The sequence below is a fragment of the Taudactylus pleione genome, unplaced genomic scaffold (genome assembly GCF_031769625.1).
Source record: "Taudactylus pleione unplaced genomic scaffold, aTauple2 ptg000018l, whole genome shotgun sequence".
Taxonomy (NCBI): Eukaryota; Metazoa; Chordata; class Amphibia; order Anura; family Myobatrachidae; genus Taudactylus; species Taudactylus pleione.
This window is the reverse complement of record NW_028284420.1, coordinates 3,571,256-3,588,218: the sequence shown is the minus strand read 5'-3', so window position 1 is coordinate 3,588,218 and position 16,963 is coordinate 3,571,256. Positions and strand designations below refer to the sequence as shown.

Sequence of the window (16,963 nt, the reverse complement as noted above, 5' to 3'; positions counted from 1 at the left end):
GTAACATGCAGTAAAAGAGAATATGACATAGTTCTGTTCCACTTAGCTTACAGTCTGTAGGAGAATGAAATGCAAAACACAAAGGCATCTTTTTGTACTGTGGAACAGCCAAATATATATTTATACTCAAGAATAAACTTGTGTTAGAGCAGTGTTGGTTAACCTTGACACTCCAGCTGTTGTGGAACTATATATCCCAGCATGCCCTGCCACAGTTTTAGCATGCCCTAATAGCAAAACTGTAGCAGTGCATGCTGGGTTATGTAGTTCCGTAACAGCTGGAGTGTCAAGGTTAGCCAACACTGTGTTAGAGGCTTGTCAAATATTTTCATTAATACTTTACAGCAGGCCCAGCCAACCTGTGGCTCTCCAGCTATTGTGAAACTACAAATCTCAGCATGCTCTACCAGCTGATAGGTGGGAGGGTATGCTAGGAGACCCACAGGTTGGCCAGGCCTGCTCTACATGCTGTAATTAGGTATTATATTAGTTGATGACACAATAGGCTAGCACAAAGTTTTTTAAACTTCACCATTACCAGGGACGTATCTATAATGGGTGCAGAGTCTCCGCATTTGCAGTGGGGGACCATTGACCCGCTTGCGAGCGCTGTGCGCTCGCGAGCGGGTCTGAATCAGGCCCTGGGTGTATAATTAAAGAGACTGATCCGGACTGTCTTTTGGGATTAAATACCACTACAAACATCTATATCTGTTTTTTTTGCGGTGTATTCCTATTCTGGACTCCATGCCCCTTTTTTTTAGACTGTGATTTTTATTCATTTATATTTTGTGTGTTATATGTGTATTTATGCAATAAATACTGAAAATAGAAACTGGAAAGTTCTGGATAATTTTTGAAAAGACTGGAGAAAGAAACCATGATGTGTTTAAGCTGCAATCGTTTCATGTGAGTTGGGTACGCAACTATTTGATGTGTAAAGACACCTATATGTACTTCATCCCGCTCTATTTTGAGTGAGTGGGGTACGTTATACCACGTATTTGTTCGTACACTGTTCCTGATTCAGAGCCGGATGCTCTTTGAGAGCGCTCGCTCTGAATCAGGGCGTCCCTGTTTATTTTTAAAGACGGCCTTCTGGCCGTTCGCTAAGCTGTGGGTGACCACCCACAGCTTTAGCGAGCGGCCAGGTGATGGTCGCGATGGTCACGACCATCGCGTCCATCAGGGCTTGCGACGAGACCCTTGTGGTAGGGTCTCGTTCCCGCAAGCCCCAGTGAGCATTCGGCTCTAATAGAGCCGGAAGCTCACCCACTGACATCACTTGTGATGTCAGTCACTTGTGATGTCAGTGGGGCCCCCCCAAACGGCAGGCGTTCCTTCGGGAACGCCTCCGCTTGGCCAGCCACCCCCCCTGCCCGCCTCCAAAATGGGGCAAGCTGTCAATCACAATTGACAGCTGCCCCGATTTGGTGCGAGACCCATAGAGACAGAGCGTCCGTCGCTGGCTTGGTCTCGCGCATGCGCACGCTGGAGCCGGCTCCGGCGTGCACATGCGCAGTGGGTGACCATCGACCCGCTTGCGAGCGCTGTACGCTCACGAGCGGGTCTGAATCAGGCCCACTGTTTATCTATATACTATTTGTGAGAATCTAAAAGAAACTGCTACTTGCTTTTAACCATACGAACTATAAATGAGTATGGTACATCATTATAAAATTTGAGAAAGAACAACTTTTGATCTTGTATAGATCTGTTGAAAAAGGACTTGAGTGGGTGTAATTTTGAAGCATTTCTCCTACTCTCCAACATGACCCGTTCCATTAGGTACAAAATGCTCTGCTCCTGGACTTCCCACCTAATTAATGATTGCAGACAACTGTGTTAAGCTAGTTATTTCATGAGAATGGTGTTTCAGCACAGGTGGCTTCAATCATAAATTAAGAAGGCAGTCCAGAAGCAGAGCATTTTGTACCTAATGGAATGGGTCATTTTGGAGGGTCTGATTTTCTACACATGTGGTTTTTCTTCCTCTTTTCCCTTTTTATGTTCTTTGGAGGAGGAATTTCCCAAGAAACTGAAAAGCTGTGCAAGTTTGATCTATAGGTATATTGCATACTATAAGCGTTAGAAAATGCTACAGAGACACTATCTTCATTTGTGTTATTTTATGTATTATTATCTTGTATTGGGAAAGATTTGATAGACTTGTGGTGCTGCTGTTGTTGATTTTTGTGCCATGATTACTCCATCTCCCTCTGCATAACCTTAAATGTATTGTTTATAAATTGAAAACACTGGGCTGGTGCAAAGTTGGAAGTAAATCAGGCATACTTTGATCAAAATAAGCGTGCACGGGAAAAATGTGTATATTTGCTATATGCAGAATTGTACGCATCTCAGGATGCAACTGCACCTGCTCGGAATACTACTAATAGCTATCATAATCAGTGAGCACTTGCATCTGACAAAGCATGAGAAAAAAACAAATTCCCACAGCACACTGCAATGGGCCAGCAAAGAGATTTACAGTACATCCTACATGTTAACAGAAATGCAGAGATCTCTATTACATACATTTGCAAACATGTGGTAAACCATCAGTCGTGGCAAGGTATCTCTGGTCTGGTCGTCCTATGCTACATAATAGCTATGCTTACCATACTATCCCTTTAAACCGAGACACTCATGAATTACACAGGTTCTGTGGCTGGCTGGCTTCAATCCTGCATTTCACCTGGTTTTTATCAGCCACAGAACCTGTGTAATTCATGCATGTCCCAGTTTAAAGGGATAGTACGGTGAGCTTAATAATAGCATCTGCTATGAGTCGTAGCTTTATGTACTGTATTTCTAAATTGAGAGCTAACTCACCTGGAGGCACCCCAAGATCCGGGAATTTGGCACTGCAAGGATCAGCATACCTTCCAACTATACTGATTCCATATATGCCTCTCATAACAGTGATACACAGAATGGTAGAGGCTCAAATCAATGTATAGGCCCATCAGAGGTGCATGTAAGGAAGTGGTTAATGTCTAGATTAACCCTTCCGATACAAGCTAATGTGATGGGCCTATAAATTCAGGTTTACCATAAATTGGGACACAACAATTCCACAGGTTCTGTGGCTGGCTGACTTCAAGCCTGGATTTCACCTGGTTTTAATAAGCCACAGAACCTGTGTAATTCATTCGTGTACCAGTTTAAAGGAATCGTATCATAAGCCTATATAAATTGATCTGAACAAGTACCATCCCGATCAAATATACTAGGTGCAAAAGATATGCCTCCAAACAGGTGTATTTTTGCGTTCGTCTAGGTCAGCATGCAGCCAGCATTTGCATGAACATACCCTCACTGCACTTTACTACGTGAAAATGCCTCATTACAGTCCAGTTCTGCATCTTTAGTTGTAAGTGTAAATGTAGTGGAAATGTGTATAATTATGCATCACTCATACTTGCGTGCGCCCAAGTGCCAGATACGTTCCACAAATGAGCAAACGTTCAACTGTGCATCAGCAAAAGATCTTTTTTCCTTTTTGAATGCAAATATTTGGGCTATTGACTCATCCATGCCACAGAACATAAAGGTAGCTGTAAGTTCCTCACCCTCATCTTAAATAGATGAGTTTATCAACGGAATGGGTATGAAGTCCCGGCGGCTGAACCCTAACCCTCCCTTAGTGGTGCCTTACCCTAACTTCCGCCCGGTGGTGCCTAACCCTAACCTTCCCTTCCCCCTAGTCTAACCCTAACCCTTCCGGGGGGGTGCCTAAACCTAACCCTCCCCCCCCCCCCCCTACGGCTAACAGCTAGAAAGCCCCGCTTACCTTCGGTTGGGATGCTGGCTGTCAAGATTTCATCGTCTGGTTACAGATAGGTGGCGGTATTTCTACGCCTTTCTTTAGTCCCGGGACGGGATTCTAACGTCGGGATTCCGCCGGCCAGCATCCCGGCCAGCAGTAACTTAACTACATCTCTTATCAGCACACTGTTAGACTAGTAACAACATTTATACAGTGTGCACTATGGTCTCGTCTTTTTTTCATTTAGATGATCACTGGCACATTTAGAGAAAGAACTTTACTACATGCACCCCATGGGATATAGATATGTCAATACCGACATCCGAATCCCGACAAGAGAATTAAGATGGGCGTGGAAATATTGACGCCTATCTTAATCCCGATGCCGGAACGCTGAAGGACGCCAGCCCGAACGAGGTAATTCAGAGGCGCCCTTGGCGTTAGCCGTGGGGGGGGGGTGGGTAGGTTTAGGAAGTGTAGCGGGGTTAGGGTTAGGTTTTGGGGGGGGAGAGGTTAGGGTTAGGCACCGGTTTGGGTCAGGCACCCCCAGGAGAGGTTACGGTCAGGCACCCCCCGGGGAGGGTTAGGTTTAGGGTGCGGTAAGGAGAGGTTAGGGTTAGGCACCCCCGGGGGGAGGTTAGGGTTAGGCACTGGGGGGGAGGTTAGTGTTAGGCACCACTAAGGGAGGGTTGGGGGGGGGAGATGGGTAGGGATAGGGTACTTACCTGCCCTGTCTGGATCTTATCCTTTCAGGCTGCCAGCGTCATACCCATTCCGCACCCCATAACACCTAGATTTGCTGAGTGCATTACATTCTATCAAGATGTGATTTCAAACATATATCAACGCCACAGTATACACTATATTATTCTTTAGATTTTTGGCTCCCCCTCTACACTATACAGAAGTGTCCACATACGTCTATCCTTCTGGCACGTTAAACAGCCCTTCTAGTTGCACCATGCCGTGGTGTGACTCGGTAGCGCAGAGAGTCTTTTCTGTCGACTTTTTCCCTAAAAATGTGTCTTATTCACAAAGAGATGCGAATAGGACGCACAAGCAGCTTATGCTGATTAAAATGATATGCAGCATGCCTATATTCTGTGTGCATCTGAGGCTGTATCTGCATGTGAAATGCTACGTTACAATGTCACAGCTGCTAACACTGTAACGTAGCATTTTGCATTCAGATAAAGCCGCAGTTGCACCTAGAATTTGCTAATAGGACACATTTTAAGGGAAACAGTCACGCAAAAAGACGCTTGGTGCTACTGAGTCATGAGATGCTAACGCGTTATATGTAACGTGACTTGTAGCACACGGAGGATAGATGTGGACACGTCTGTACATTGATTAAGGGCCTCAGTCACAGATGAATGCAAATCCCGTCGCAACTGCGATTCCATACACAGCAGACTTGTGAATCTATTCTAATGACTTAGCTGATGTATTGTGCACTGAGAGACCACCTCCGGCGTCTGCCACTTACATACAATATCAGAAACATTGGTCGCACATGGAGCTTTTGGGAAACCCTATGCTGTCTCAGACAGGGCGGCTCTCCTAAGATGCGAACAAATTTGCAGAGACTTACCAGAGCACGCCCACAAAACGGTCGTGACACACAGTCCAACCACCGTCCGTTATCTCCTCCAAAGACTGACTACCTGTCAATCACTTTCCAGATACATTTTCTGTGCGACCGCCGTTGCTAATCAAACACTGCGCGTGTGCAGTGCAGCAGCGACGCATGCACAGTGGGAAAAAAAAATCGCTCCACTGCGTCCAACATCGACATTGAATCCATCACTGAATCAAGCCGTAAGAGTGTCGATTAGTTAGTGTATAGGTTTGTAGCAAGACTCAGTCATTGAGTACTTTACCATGCCACACAGAACTTGTTTAAGTTTATGTGGCAGCAGTGGTAATTTATATAATAACACTTTTTCCATTGAAAATTTTTTTTTTATATGTCATATAAATGACATAAGAAATAACATAACTGCATTTTTATATCCTACTATATTCTCTACCCATTGTCTTTTTTCCGCCTCACTCACTGTTACTTGTGTATAGGACTCACCACTCCTCCTCTCCCCCCTTGCCCAGGTGTGTACACGCCTCACCTAGCCGGATAGACCAGATTCCTCACGACAAGGATCTGCAGTGTATGCCGGGAAAAGGCTGTTATTCTTAACACTCCTGTTACTAATGTGGGAGTGAGAGCACACAAATACAAGGTCACGCTGTGGCAGAGAGTGCTACCGAGTATGACTGCAAACATGTCTGACTGTAATATACTTTGCGTGTGTGTGTGCGCCCACTGGTTGATTATGAACACTTTCATTTTTACAGCGTTGCAAATGTTAATCTCGTGGTTCTACCCAGCCTGTGTCATAAGACAGTCATATGGCAACGCTGGTAGTGAGCCAGGGGGAAGAGCTATATAAAGGAAACAAAGCTGGGATGTCATTTTATTTGGAAAAATAAGTGTCAGAAAAGTTTTGTGTGGAATAAACTACCTTACTAAAATGGCCGCCGAACATTGTACCTGTTGGTCAAACACAGTAGGGCTGAAGCAATATTCATGAGAATACAGCCTATCAATTCACTGAGGCATGAGGCATTTTGTGATAAGCTGAAAATGGGTTCAGGCAACAAAATGTCAGCCTCCACTGTGTTAGTGATGACTACAGTAAAGTAATTTCTAGAGGGCAAATATGGCAGTTTGTCAAAAAGCTGTATATAGAAAGGTTGACAAGAGCGTTAGAGTACAGACAAGGAATGTGTCATACAGAAAGGTAGCTGGATTGGGGTGGTATAGGGATGGGACAGAGAATAATGTGGGAGTTCAGAAAATGGATAATGGACAACTGGATTCACACAAAGGAGAAGGTTGAACGATAGCAGAAAGATTGATGAGCACAGTAGGCTAGAAATAGGTCTGATAAGATTGCTTGTGAGTAGAAATGATAGGAAATACCACAAAAGGGATGAACAAGGACAGTGGGAAAGTTTGCATGGTGGAGAGAAAGTGACAGAAATCCATGTCATGACTATCAGTCATCTAAACTGAAAGTGAGAGTATCTGCCTGCAGCAGTGTGTTTGTGTATGAGCTGACATAGTATTTCACATCTTTGTTGCTATATTCCCAACGCCAGTCCCACACCTGCAGTATAGTGTTATAAACAGCATAGTATACAGTGATGTATTATGTAAGAAACTAACATGGCAGCCCACTTCTCTAATCAAATAAAGGGTCTCACAGGCGCTTTTCACATTTTTTAAATAATATTATGAAACACCTAGAAAATGAAAACCCTCAAATAATGTTTGCACAGTACGTTGTGGTGGTCACCCTTTGTGATGCTATATGTGATAACTGAATAAATCGTTTACATTACTTCTTTTTTCCTTTTAATTTCAATAGCACCAGTAGATTACAGGCCGTTAAGTAACTATGTATTTGATGATAATGGGTGGAGTATAATGTTGAACATGACCCCCACCCCTATAGGTACAGTGTCTACAAGCTATAGCACACTGAGCTTGGACAAGTTGAGACAGAGAAGTCAAACAAAGACCTACTCAGTACCACTGCTAACATCAAATTTAATTTGCTAGCGTGTAACTCTTTCTGGGTAATCCTGCTTCAAAGGTTACACATTCCACCCAGAATAACCACAGTCATAGCACCGGTGGCTTCACATTGTAAAATAACACAAATGTGATTTGTTTGCGGAACCAAGTGTTAAAGAACCATTAACCTAGAGTTGTACTCTAGGATCCCTGTGTAATGATATACATACATAGGTTGATCTGAAACTTTACCATGATCAGTCTTCGTGGGCCTGTACACATTGCAACCTGTGAACATCTATGTCCAATGTGACCTACCTTAAACTTGGTAATGCAAAATGCAAAAACTCTAAAGAATATAAAGGTTTAGTAGTTAACAATTGTTTTTAAATGTAAGTAAGATAAACTCATAACTGGGGGCTTGTAAATGCGTCAGCCGCTGAAAAACAGTCCAGGAGCTATATTTACTAAAGTGAGAGTTTTTAGAAATGGAGATGTTGCCCATAGCAACCAATCAGATTCTACTTAACATTTAACTAGCACCTTCTGGAAGATAATATCTAGAATCTTATTGGTTGCTATGAGCAACATCTCCACTTCTAAAAATTCTAACTTTAGTAAATTTACCCCCAGTACTACACATTAGTACTAAAAGCCAACTTTTAGCAATGACCCTTAATATCAGCGGCATATTTCGTTTAGTATTGCAGGGATACTAACGAATATGCCATTGGTATTCAGCATTACTTACTCCTCTGGCGAAGTCCAGCGACATCCCCCTCATCGGCTGCATCTTCTGCTCTGTTGCTGGCAGCCTATCGCTGCTAACGACGGGCTACTGTGTCATGCATATGCGCGACGGCCAGTGTGCACATGCGCATGACACTATCACCTGGCGGGGACATAACGAAACCTCGAAGAAAGGCTGTTGCTGAATCCCCATTGCCAGCAAAGTGGACCATATAGCTTTCACTATATATAGATGTTGTAAGCAATATAGTGACAAACAGCGGTAATCTTAGTTTACTGCTGTTTATTAAATACTGAAAGGAGCACATAACCCCTTTAGTGAGTGCTAAATGGGCTATGTCTCGTTGTTAAATGAGGTTCTAAGAGCCCCATTTATTAATGAGTGAAATGCTTGTTATCACTAATTTTAAATGGTGCTCCAACCAATCAGCTCCCAGCTGTCATTTTTCAAACAGCCTGTAAAGTGACAGGAGCTGATTGGTTGGAGCATCATTTAAGATTAGTAATACATAAGTATTATGAAAGTGATTTAAAGCATATAAAAATTAAAATTTTGTATGGCAAATAAAACCCTTTTGTACCACCCTATCTTTAGTTCCAAATAAGATTATTAACATCTGGAATGAGGTTCATGATAATGTAGTAGTTATGTATCTTTTTAACTGATGAGTTAATTTAGGTAATATTGTTAATTAGTACATGTTGTATAGTCCTTCTATTTGTGGAAATGGAAAGTACACAATAGTTCAGTAAAAAAAATTGGGTACTTGTGTACTTTACGGACTCATTGCAGAGAGAACCCAAGGAATGTTTTAAATGGTACTTGTGTACTTTACATACACAAGTACCAAAAGTTGTCCCCACCTAAAGAAGAAAGTTATCCCCTTGCGGGCTCGCTGCGCTCGCCACGCTTCGGGCTAGGTGGCTCACTATAAGGTTATATTCCCCCTCTATGCTCACTTGGATGGTAGAGAATGACGCTGGACACTGGTTGATGACATCAGGGCCCTCTCCATTATTATCAATCATGGTATTGTCTAAATCCCCTTCACGGAGAGGACCCTGACATCATCAGCCAGTGTCCAGTGTCATTCCCTACCATCCAAGTGGGCATAGAGGAGGAATATAACCTTGTAGCGAGCCACTGAGCCCGAAGCGTGGCGAGTGCAGCGGGCCCACGAGGGGACAACTTTCTTCTATAGGTGGTGGCAACTTTCGTTACTTGTGTACGGAAAGTACACCATTGGGTTCTCTCTGCAATGAGTCCGTAAAGTACACAAGTACCAGAAATTGTCAGGGATGTCTATGTATATACTACAAGTGTGTGAGAGATAAAAATAAAAGTCCTGGTTGTATAATAATTATATTATAGATTACCTGGTAAGGACCCGGAGGAGTTCTGTATAATCCTAGGCTTGGTCCTCGCAACATGCTCATATGGTTTCCAGGTGGAAGGGGTACAATACCCCGGGAGGACATGAGGTAATGGAAGGGTGATCACTCAAAAAAAGTGCTTCCCAGTCTCACCCTATATTTGCAATGAAGGTTCTGTACAGCCTCTTCCAATTAGTAAATTCCCACTTCGCAGTGGCTGCCCCCCTCCCACCTCTGTGCAACTTGTGTGTAATGCTGGCAACCTCCTTATGTACAGTCACTACTTCTGTCCTTCCTTTATATCCTGTAACTGCTGCTGTCTTTTCTTTAACTCTAGTTTTGTGATACTTCTGTTCATAAGTTCAATGCTCAGTAGTTCAGTCTCTACTTTGTGTCCCTCTTCTACAGTGCAGACCCATTTCTGTACTGTGCCTCTTTATTGTGTACTACACAATATCTCCTACGCTGTGCTTCTGTCTTCCTGCTCTGTGTAAACTCTATGTAATGCAGCTTCCTCCTGTCTGTAACTCCAGCACAGGGTAGCTCCCCCCTTGTGTATATCTTTTCCACAATTCTGCCAACTCCTATCTGATACTTTTGTGTAATACAACCTCCTATTTGTGCAGCCTGCTCCTGCATATATCTCTAGCTCAATGCTGGTTTCTCATGTTAGTAAATTGTGTGCACTGCAGCCTCCTCCTATGTGTATCTCCTGTACACAGCAGCAGCCTACTGTAATACCTCCCGCACAGCGCAGCCTCATGTGTGTATATCTCCTCCACAGAGCAGCCTCCCCCTACTGTGTTCTGTACAGCTTCTTCCTACTGCTGCTGCTGTTGGTCTCATAGGAAGTTATAGGAAGGTTTTTCTGTTGGTGTCATCACTTCCAGAGAGCTGTTTTGCAACAAACCTCCCATCTCATCTCTGCCCTCCCTCTCACCCCTCTCCTCCTTTCCTTATCTCTCCCCTCTCTCTCTAGCTTCTCCTCCCTTTCTAGCATCTTTAATCTTTCCCAGCTCTCTCTCCACCTCTCACCCCCTCTTTCTGCCACTCCTATCCTCTCTTTGCCCTCAGTCTGTCATCTTTCATTGCTACAGTCTTTCTTTCTTCCCTCACTTGCACTCATCTGTCGCCTCCCTCCTTCCTTCAGCCATGCCCTCCCTCTCATTGCTGTGTCTTCTTGTCTGACTGTGCTGCTCTGTCTCTCCGCCCTCTCACCCCCGTCTGTGTTCCCTCCCCTGTTTTCAGTTCCATGTGCTCTGCAGACTTTGATCTGTGTGTTGTATCCACTCACCTCTTTCCTGCTGGTCTTCTAGTTCTTAATAGCTGGGAGAGACGTGCATGACCCCTTACTGTGCTGTGTGCATTTCATATTACCAACACATATCTCCTGCAATATTGTTTGACCCCATGTGTTGTCTATGATCCACTGCTAGTGCTTCTCTCTTTTACAGTGTTAACTGTGTGCTACAGTTAATATAGTTACTAGAAAATTATGCTTTCCTATACATCTGCTTGTGACTAGTACAAATGTGTCCACATACACCCTGCTTTAAATTGCACCAAATAGCCCCATTTGGCGCGCCACAGACTTTGGGACTTTGGACCTCATTCGGAGCTGTTCCCAAAATGCTCGCTCTGAATGAGGGTGGCCGCTTCTCTGTAAAGAGCCGGCCTCCTGGCCGTTCGCTAAGCTGTGGGTGACCACCCACAGCTTTAGCGAGCGGCCAGGTTGATGGTCGCGATGGTCAAGACCATCGCGACCATCGGGGCTTGCAACGAGACCCTTGTGGCAGGGTCCGTCTGCCGCAAGCCCCAGTGAGCTTTCAGCTCTAATAGAGCCGGAAGCTCACCACGAGTGATGTCAGTTGGGCCGCCCCCAAACGGCAGGCGTTCCTTCGGGAACACCTCCGTTTGGCCAGCCACCCCACCTACAAAACGGGGCGAGCTGTCGATCACCATCGACAGCCGCCCCTTTTGTAGTGAGCCCGGAGCGAGAGAATTTTTCTCTCGCTCTGGGGGCTTGTGCACGCGCAGTGCTGCCGCTGCGCGTGCGCAGGGCCTCAACATCGACCCACTTGCGAGCGCTCAGCGCTTGCGAGCGGGTCTGAATGAGACCCTTAGATAAGCCAGGAACGTTTTCAGAAAGTGTGTGACTTATTTGCATCACTAAAGTAACATACTGTAAGTACAATGCACGGTACCCTGAATACTGCTGCTGGATTTTTATGTAATTCTGTGTAAGATTAATTTGCTAATCTGGGTAAAAAGGCAAAACACAGAGGTCAAATAGGAGCAACCGTACCTTGTTATGCTTAATCAGTGACTTTATACCAATTCTTTTGCAACAAAAATACTAATCCTAAATACAGTATAAATTAACACGTGTGCGGCTACAATGTGAAAAAGGGGATGTAGTGAATTTACTGGCGGCCGGTATGCTGGCCATTGGAATCCTGACAGTGTAAGCCCGATCTGGGACCAAAGATAGGCGTCGAAATCCAGACGCCTATCTTTAGCCCAATGCCGAAATCCCTACAGCCGGCATGCCGAAAGAAGGTAAGCGGGGCCCTGTAAGGTGTTCGCCTCGGAGGGGGGGGGGGGTCTGGTTAGTTTTAGGGACCTTAGGGGGAGATTAAGGTTAGGCACCCCCCCATGGGTTAGGCTACAGGAAGGGGGGTTAGGGTTAGGTACCACATGGGGAAGGTTAGGTTTATGGAGCGGTAAGATGGGGTTAGGGTTAGGCACTAGGGTGGGAGGTTAGCGTTAGGCACCACTAAGGTAGGGTTAGGGCAGGGGTGGGGAACCTCCGGCCCACGGGCCGTATACGGACCGCAAGGTGAAATAATCCGGCCCGGCCGGCTGTCAGCGGCTGCAGCAGAATCAGCGTAGTGTAGCGGCGGCAGGTAGCGCAGCGGGGGGAGAGGGATGTCAGGATTGTCATCGGCGGCTGGTAGCCGATGACAGCCCTGACAAACCCCTTCCCCCCGCTGCGCTATCAGCGGCGGCAGGTAGCACAGCGGGGGGAGGGTGTGTGTCAGGGCTGTCATTGGCTATCAGCGGCGGGAGGTAGTGCAGTGGTGGGGGGTGTCAGGGCTGTCATCGGGCGGATTAGTGCAGGGGCTCTCTCCCTATCAGCGGCGGCAGGTAGCACAGGGGGGGATCAGGGTGTCAGGGCTGTCATTGAGTGCCATGCAGGGCTCTCTCCCCATCAGCGGCGACAGGCAGGCAGCGCACGGGGAGAGAGGGGGGAATCAGGGCTGTCATCTGGCTGCCATTGAGCTGGTTAGTGCAGGGGCGTGCAGGGTCTCACCCTAACAGTGCGGGCAAGCAGGCAGTTTATGGCACAGCAGGGGGTGTGTACAATCAGTGCTGTCATCAGGCTGGTTAGGACTGAGAGGACCCCAGGGCTGCCTTATCAATCTGCCTGTGACACATCCATAGGGACTGCCCCTCCAGACTCTGCCTGGCAGCATACCAAAGAGAAGCAGTTACTTACAGCCATCGCATTAAGGGTGAGTTAATAAAGTTTTTAACACATACTTCTGTCATTATCTTTGGAACAATGGCAGCGGTGTCCTATTGCTGGTGATTAGTTAGGAAATAATGGGGCCGGAACAACATAGCAGGCCGCAGCAGAACAATGTAACCGGAATGGATGCAGCAGGGGCGTAACTAGAACTATGCGGGCCCCATAGCAAAATTCTCACCATCAGCAGCGGAAGTGTGTCCGAGTCCAACGGGCTTCTGCACTGCTTCTGGACTCGCGTGATGATGACGTCATCATCTCGCGAGTCTGTGGCATCTTGCGGGCGGCTCTCTCTCTCCTCAGTCTGGAACTCTCGGTGAGACCTCTCCTTCTACAGGAAGGATCTTTAAATAAACTTTTATTAAAATAATACAGATTATCTTAAAATAATCTTGAAATAATCTTTAAAAAAAAAATGAAACAAAAAGGTGCAAATTGCTTCCTGGGACTCGGGCACCCCAAGCGGTGAGGCCCCATAGCAACTGCACCCCCTGCACCCTCTATAGTTACGCCACTGAGGTAATGGGTGTGTGGTGTGGGACTGTACTGTATACACCAATGCATGAAACTTTTGCCAAAATCCTAAACAGTGCTTGAATGCTGCTGGTTTGATCTGCCAGACATTAATGAAAAGTGTTGTATTAAAGTTAATGTGCTCTCAATAAGGAAAGTGATCCATAGTTTTTTACGAAGCAGTGTTTCTGTTTTAAATGTGAACCACACGGAAATACTTCACAATGTTAACAATGTTAAATCTGCTTCTTCTTGATTTGTAATGATAGTTTATATTTTCTGTGATTGTGATCATTTGTGCTGTAGATATATTTGTAAGCAATAATAATCAAAAAAGCTTGTTACTGTTGCTTTCTTAATAGGGAAACTACTATTTTCCAAATATTACATGAAAAACCAAAGAAAAAAAAAAGGTGGATTGTGCGTCGCTTTTCAAAACTTCTACGTCTTTGGGCAAAATTTACTACGCGGCGGGTTCTATACCCGGGGGTTTGGTGGCGGTTTCTAAATGACAGCCCTGTTCTATTCTATTCTAAAATTTGGCCTTTGTAAATGTGTGGATAGCAAAACCGCCACTAAACCACCGGGGTTTAGAACCCGCCGCTTAGTAAATTTTGCCCTTTGTTAGTATTGACCAGTGGATTGAAAGGGGCGATAATATTAAATACAGACCAGTCGTGTTTTGTATTTAATATTGTTGCCCCTTTAAATGAAGCGTTTGCTTTGGAAATCTCTGCGCAATAAATTTACCCCTATATACTTTATATCATTTTTAAAATGAAAAGCATTAAATACACCTAATTGTAAAAAAATAAAAAATAATATAATAATAATAATAATAATAATAATAATAATAATATAAATTATATATATATATATATATATATATATATATATATATATATATATATATATATAGACCTACCTCAAACCAAACAGCTGAGTGTGATCTTTTTCTTACATTTGGAAGTCCGGTAGTGCCATTCTATTATAGCTTCTGTATTGTATCCCTGTGAAGGAGCACCCTGGCAAGCTGTGGCTGCTGTGAGTGAGTGCCGGAACTTTTGAGAAATATATATACAGTCAGGTGCATAAATATTGGGACATTGACAGAATTTTCATATTTTGGCCTCTATTAAACACCACAATGGCTTTCAAATGAAACAAACAAGATGTGCTTTAACTGCAGACTTTCAGATTTAATTTGAGGGTAATTACATCCAAATCAGGTGAACGGTGTAGGAATTACAACGGTTTCTATATGTGCCTCCCACTTTTTAAGGGGCCAAAAGTAATGGGACTATCAACTCAAAAGCTATTTCATGGACAGGTGTGGGCTATTCCCTCATTATTTCATTATCAATTAAGCAGGTAAAGGGTTTGGAGTTGATACTAGGTGTGACATTTGCATTTGGAATCAGTTTCAGTCGACTCTCAATATGAGATCCAAAGAGCTGTCACTATCAGTGAAGCAAGCCATCATTAGGCTGAAAAATCAGAACAAACCCATCAGAGAGATAGCAAAAACATTAGGTGTGTCCAAATCAACTGTTTGGAACATTCTTAAAAAGAAAGAACGCATCGGAGAGCTCAGCAACACCAAAAGACCCGGAAGACCACGGAAAACAACTGTGGTGGATGACAGAAGAATTATTTCCCTGGTGAAGAAAAACCCCTTCACAACAGTTGGCCAAATCAAGAACACTCTCCAGGAGGTAGGTGTATATGTGTCAAAGTCAACAATCAAGAGAAGACTTCACAAGAGTGAATATAGAGTGTTCACCACAAGATGTAAACCATTGGTGAGCCACAAAAACAGGAAGACCAGATTAGAGTTTGCCAAACAACATCTAAAAAAGCCATTACAGTTCTGGAACAACATCCTATGGACAGATGAGACAAAGATCAACTTGTACCAGAGTGATGGGAAGAGAAGAGTATGGAGAAGGAAAGGAACTGCTCATGATCCAAAACATACCACCTCATCAGTGAAGCATGGTGGTGGTAGTGTCATGGCGTGGGCATGTATGGCTGCCAATGGAACTGGTTCCCTTGTATTTATTGATAATGTGACTGCTGACAAAAGCAGCAGAATGAATTCTGAAGTGTTTCGGGCAATATTATATGCTCATATTCAGTCAAATGCTTCAGAACTCATTGGACGGCGCTTCACAGTGCAGATGGACAATGACCCGAAGCATACTGCAAAAGCAACCAAAGAGTTTTTTAAGGCTAAAAAGTGGAATGTTATGCAATGGCCAAGTCAATCCCCTGACCTGAATCCGATTGAGCATGCATTTCACTTGATGAAGACAAAACTGAAGGGAAAATGCCCCAAGAACAAGCAGGAACTGAAGACATTTGCAGTAGAGGCCTGGCAGAGCATCACCAGGGATGAAACCCAACGTCTGGTGATGTCTATGCGTTCCAGACTTCAGGCTGTAATTGCCTGCAAAGGATTTGCAACAAAGTATTAAAAAGTGAAAGTTAGATTTAGGATTGTTTAGCTTGTCCCATTACTTTTGGCCCCTTAAAAAGTGGGAGGCACATATAGAAACCGTTGTAATTCCTACACCGTTCACCTGATTTAGATGTAATTACCCTCAAATTAAATCTGAAAGTCTGCAGTTAAAGCACATCTTGTTTGTTTCATTTCAAAGCCATTGTGGTGGTGAATAGAGGCCAAAATATGAAAATTCTGTCAATGTCCCAATATTTATGCACCTGACTGTATATGTATACATATATACATATATAGGCCATTCCATAGACAGTGAAAATAAACTGAAATCTATTTTGTGTAAAATCACTGCTTTTTCAAGGTAAATTTGGTCTAAAAAACATCAGTGTTTCCTATACTGGTGAAGAGCTATGTGGCAACACTGGGCCTGATTCACTACGGATCGCAATACTGAGTACGCTTGCAGTTCAACTGCGATAGCAAGCCAAACCACTGCGATCGTAATGCACAACTTAAGGATGCCCACTTTACCATATGCAAATCCGTAATACTTAGCAGAATAGCAAAACCATCGGTACAATCGAGTACCATCGGACCCATACGCACACTTGCACAAGCCCTGACCTTACTCAGAAATTGCTAACAGCCATGCACGCTATGAGACCTTCCACTGTGTATGGCTTCACAGTGGATAATTTATGCACGGCCCTTAAACAGCGTGCGAACGCACTGGCACAGCTGCGTTCGGCCGACCACCCCCCTGTTACCACACATAAAAGGCACTTCCTGTCAATCACTCTGCGATGGGTCTGCGTAGCTGTTACCATCGCAGTGGCAAGTTCGCACCTGCGCACTGTGATGTGTACGCATGCACAGAACGCAACAATCATCCAATTGCGTGCATATTAGCAACTGAGATCCTTGCTGAATCAGGCCCAATAGTATTTCTGTAAATGCTAATACTGGAGCTAATTACTATTGGAA

At 44.4% G+C, this 16,963-nt stretch overlaps 1 protein-coding gene across 1 annotated transcript in view; it reads right to left on the bottom strand.

Moving 5' to 3' along the window:
- The window catches only part of SMARCD2 (SWI/SNF related BAF chromatin remodeling complex subunit D2), a 46,873-nt gene extending 36,497 nt beyond the window's left edge, over positions 1–10,376 (bottom strand). Inside the window, exon 1 of the mRNA XM_088442365.1 lies at positions 9,480–10,376. Within this exon, the coding sequence (XP_088298491.1) occupies positions 9,480–9,581 (102 nt within the window). The 5' untranslated portion in view covers positions 9,582–10,376. The remainder of the gene's footprint in view (positions 1–9,479) is intronic.
- Between the last annotated feature and the right edge of the window lie 6,587 nt (positions 10,377–16,963).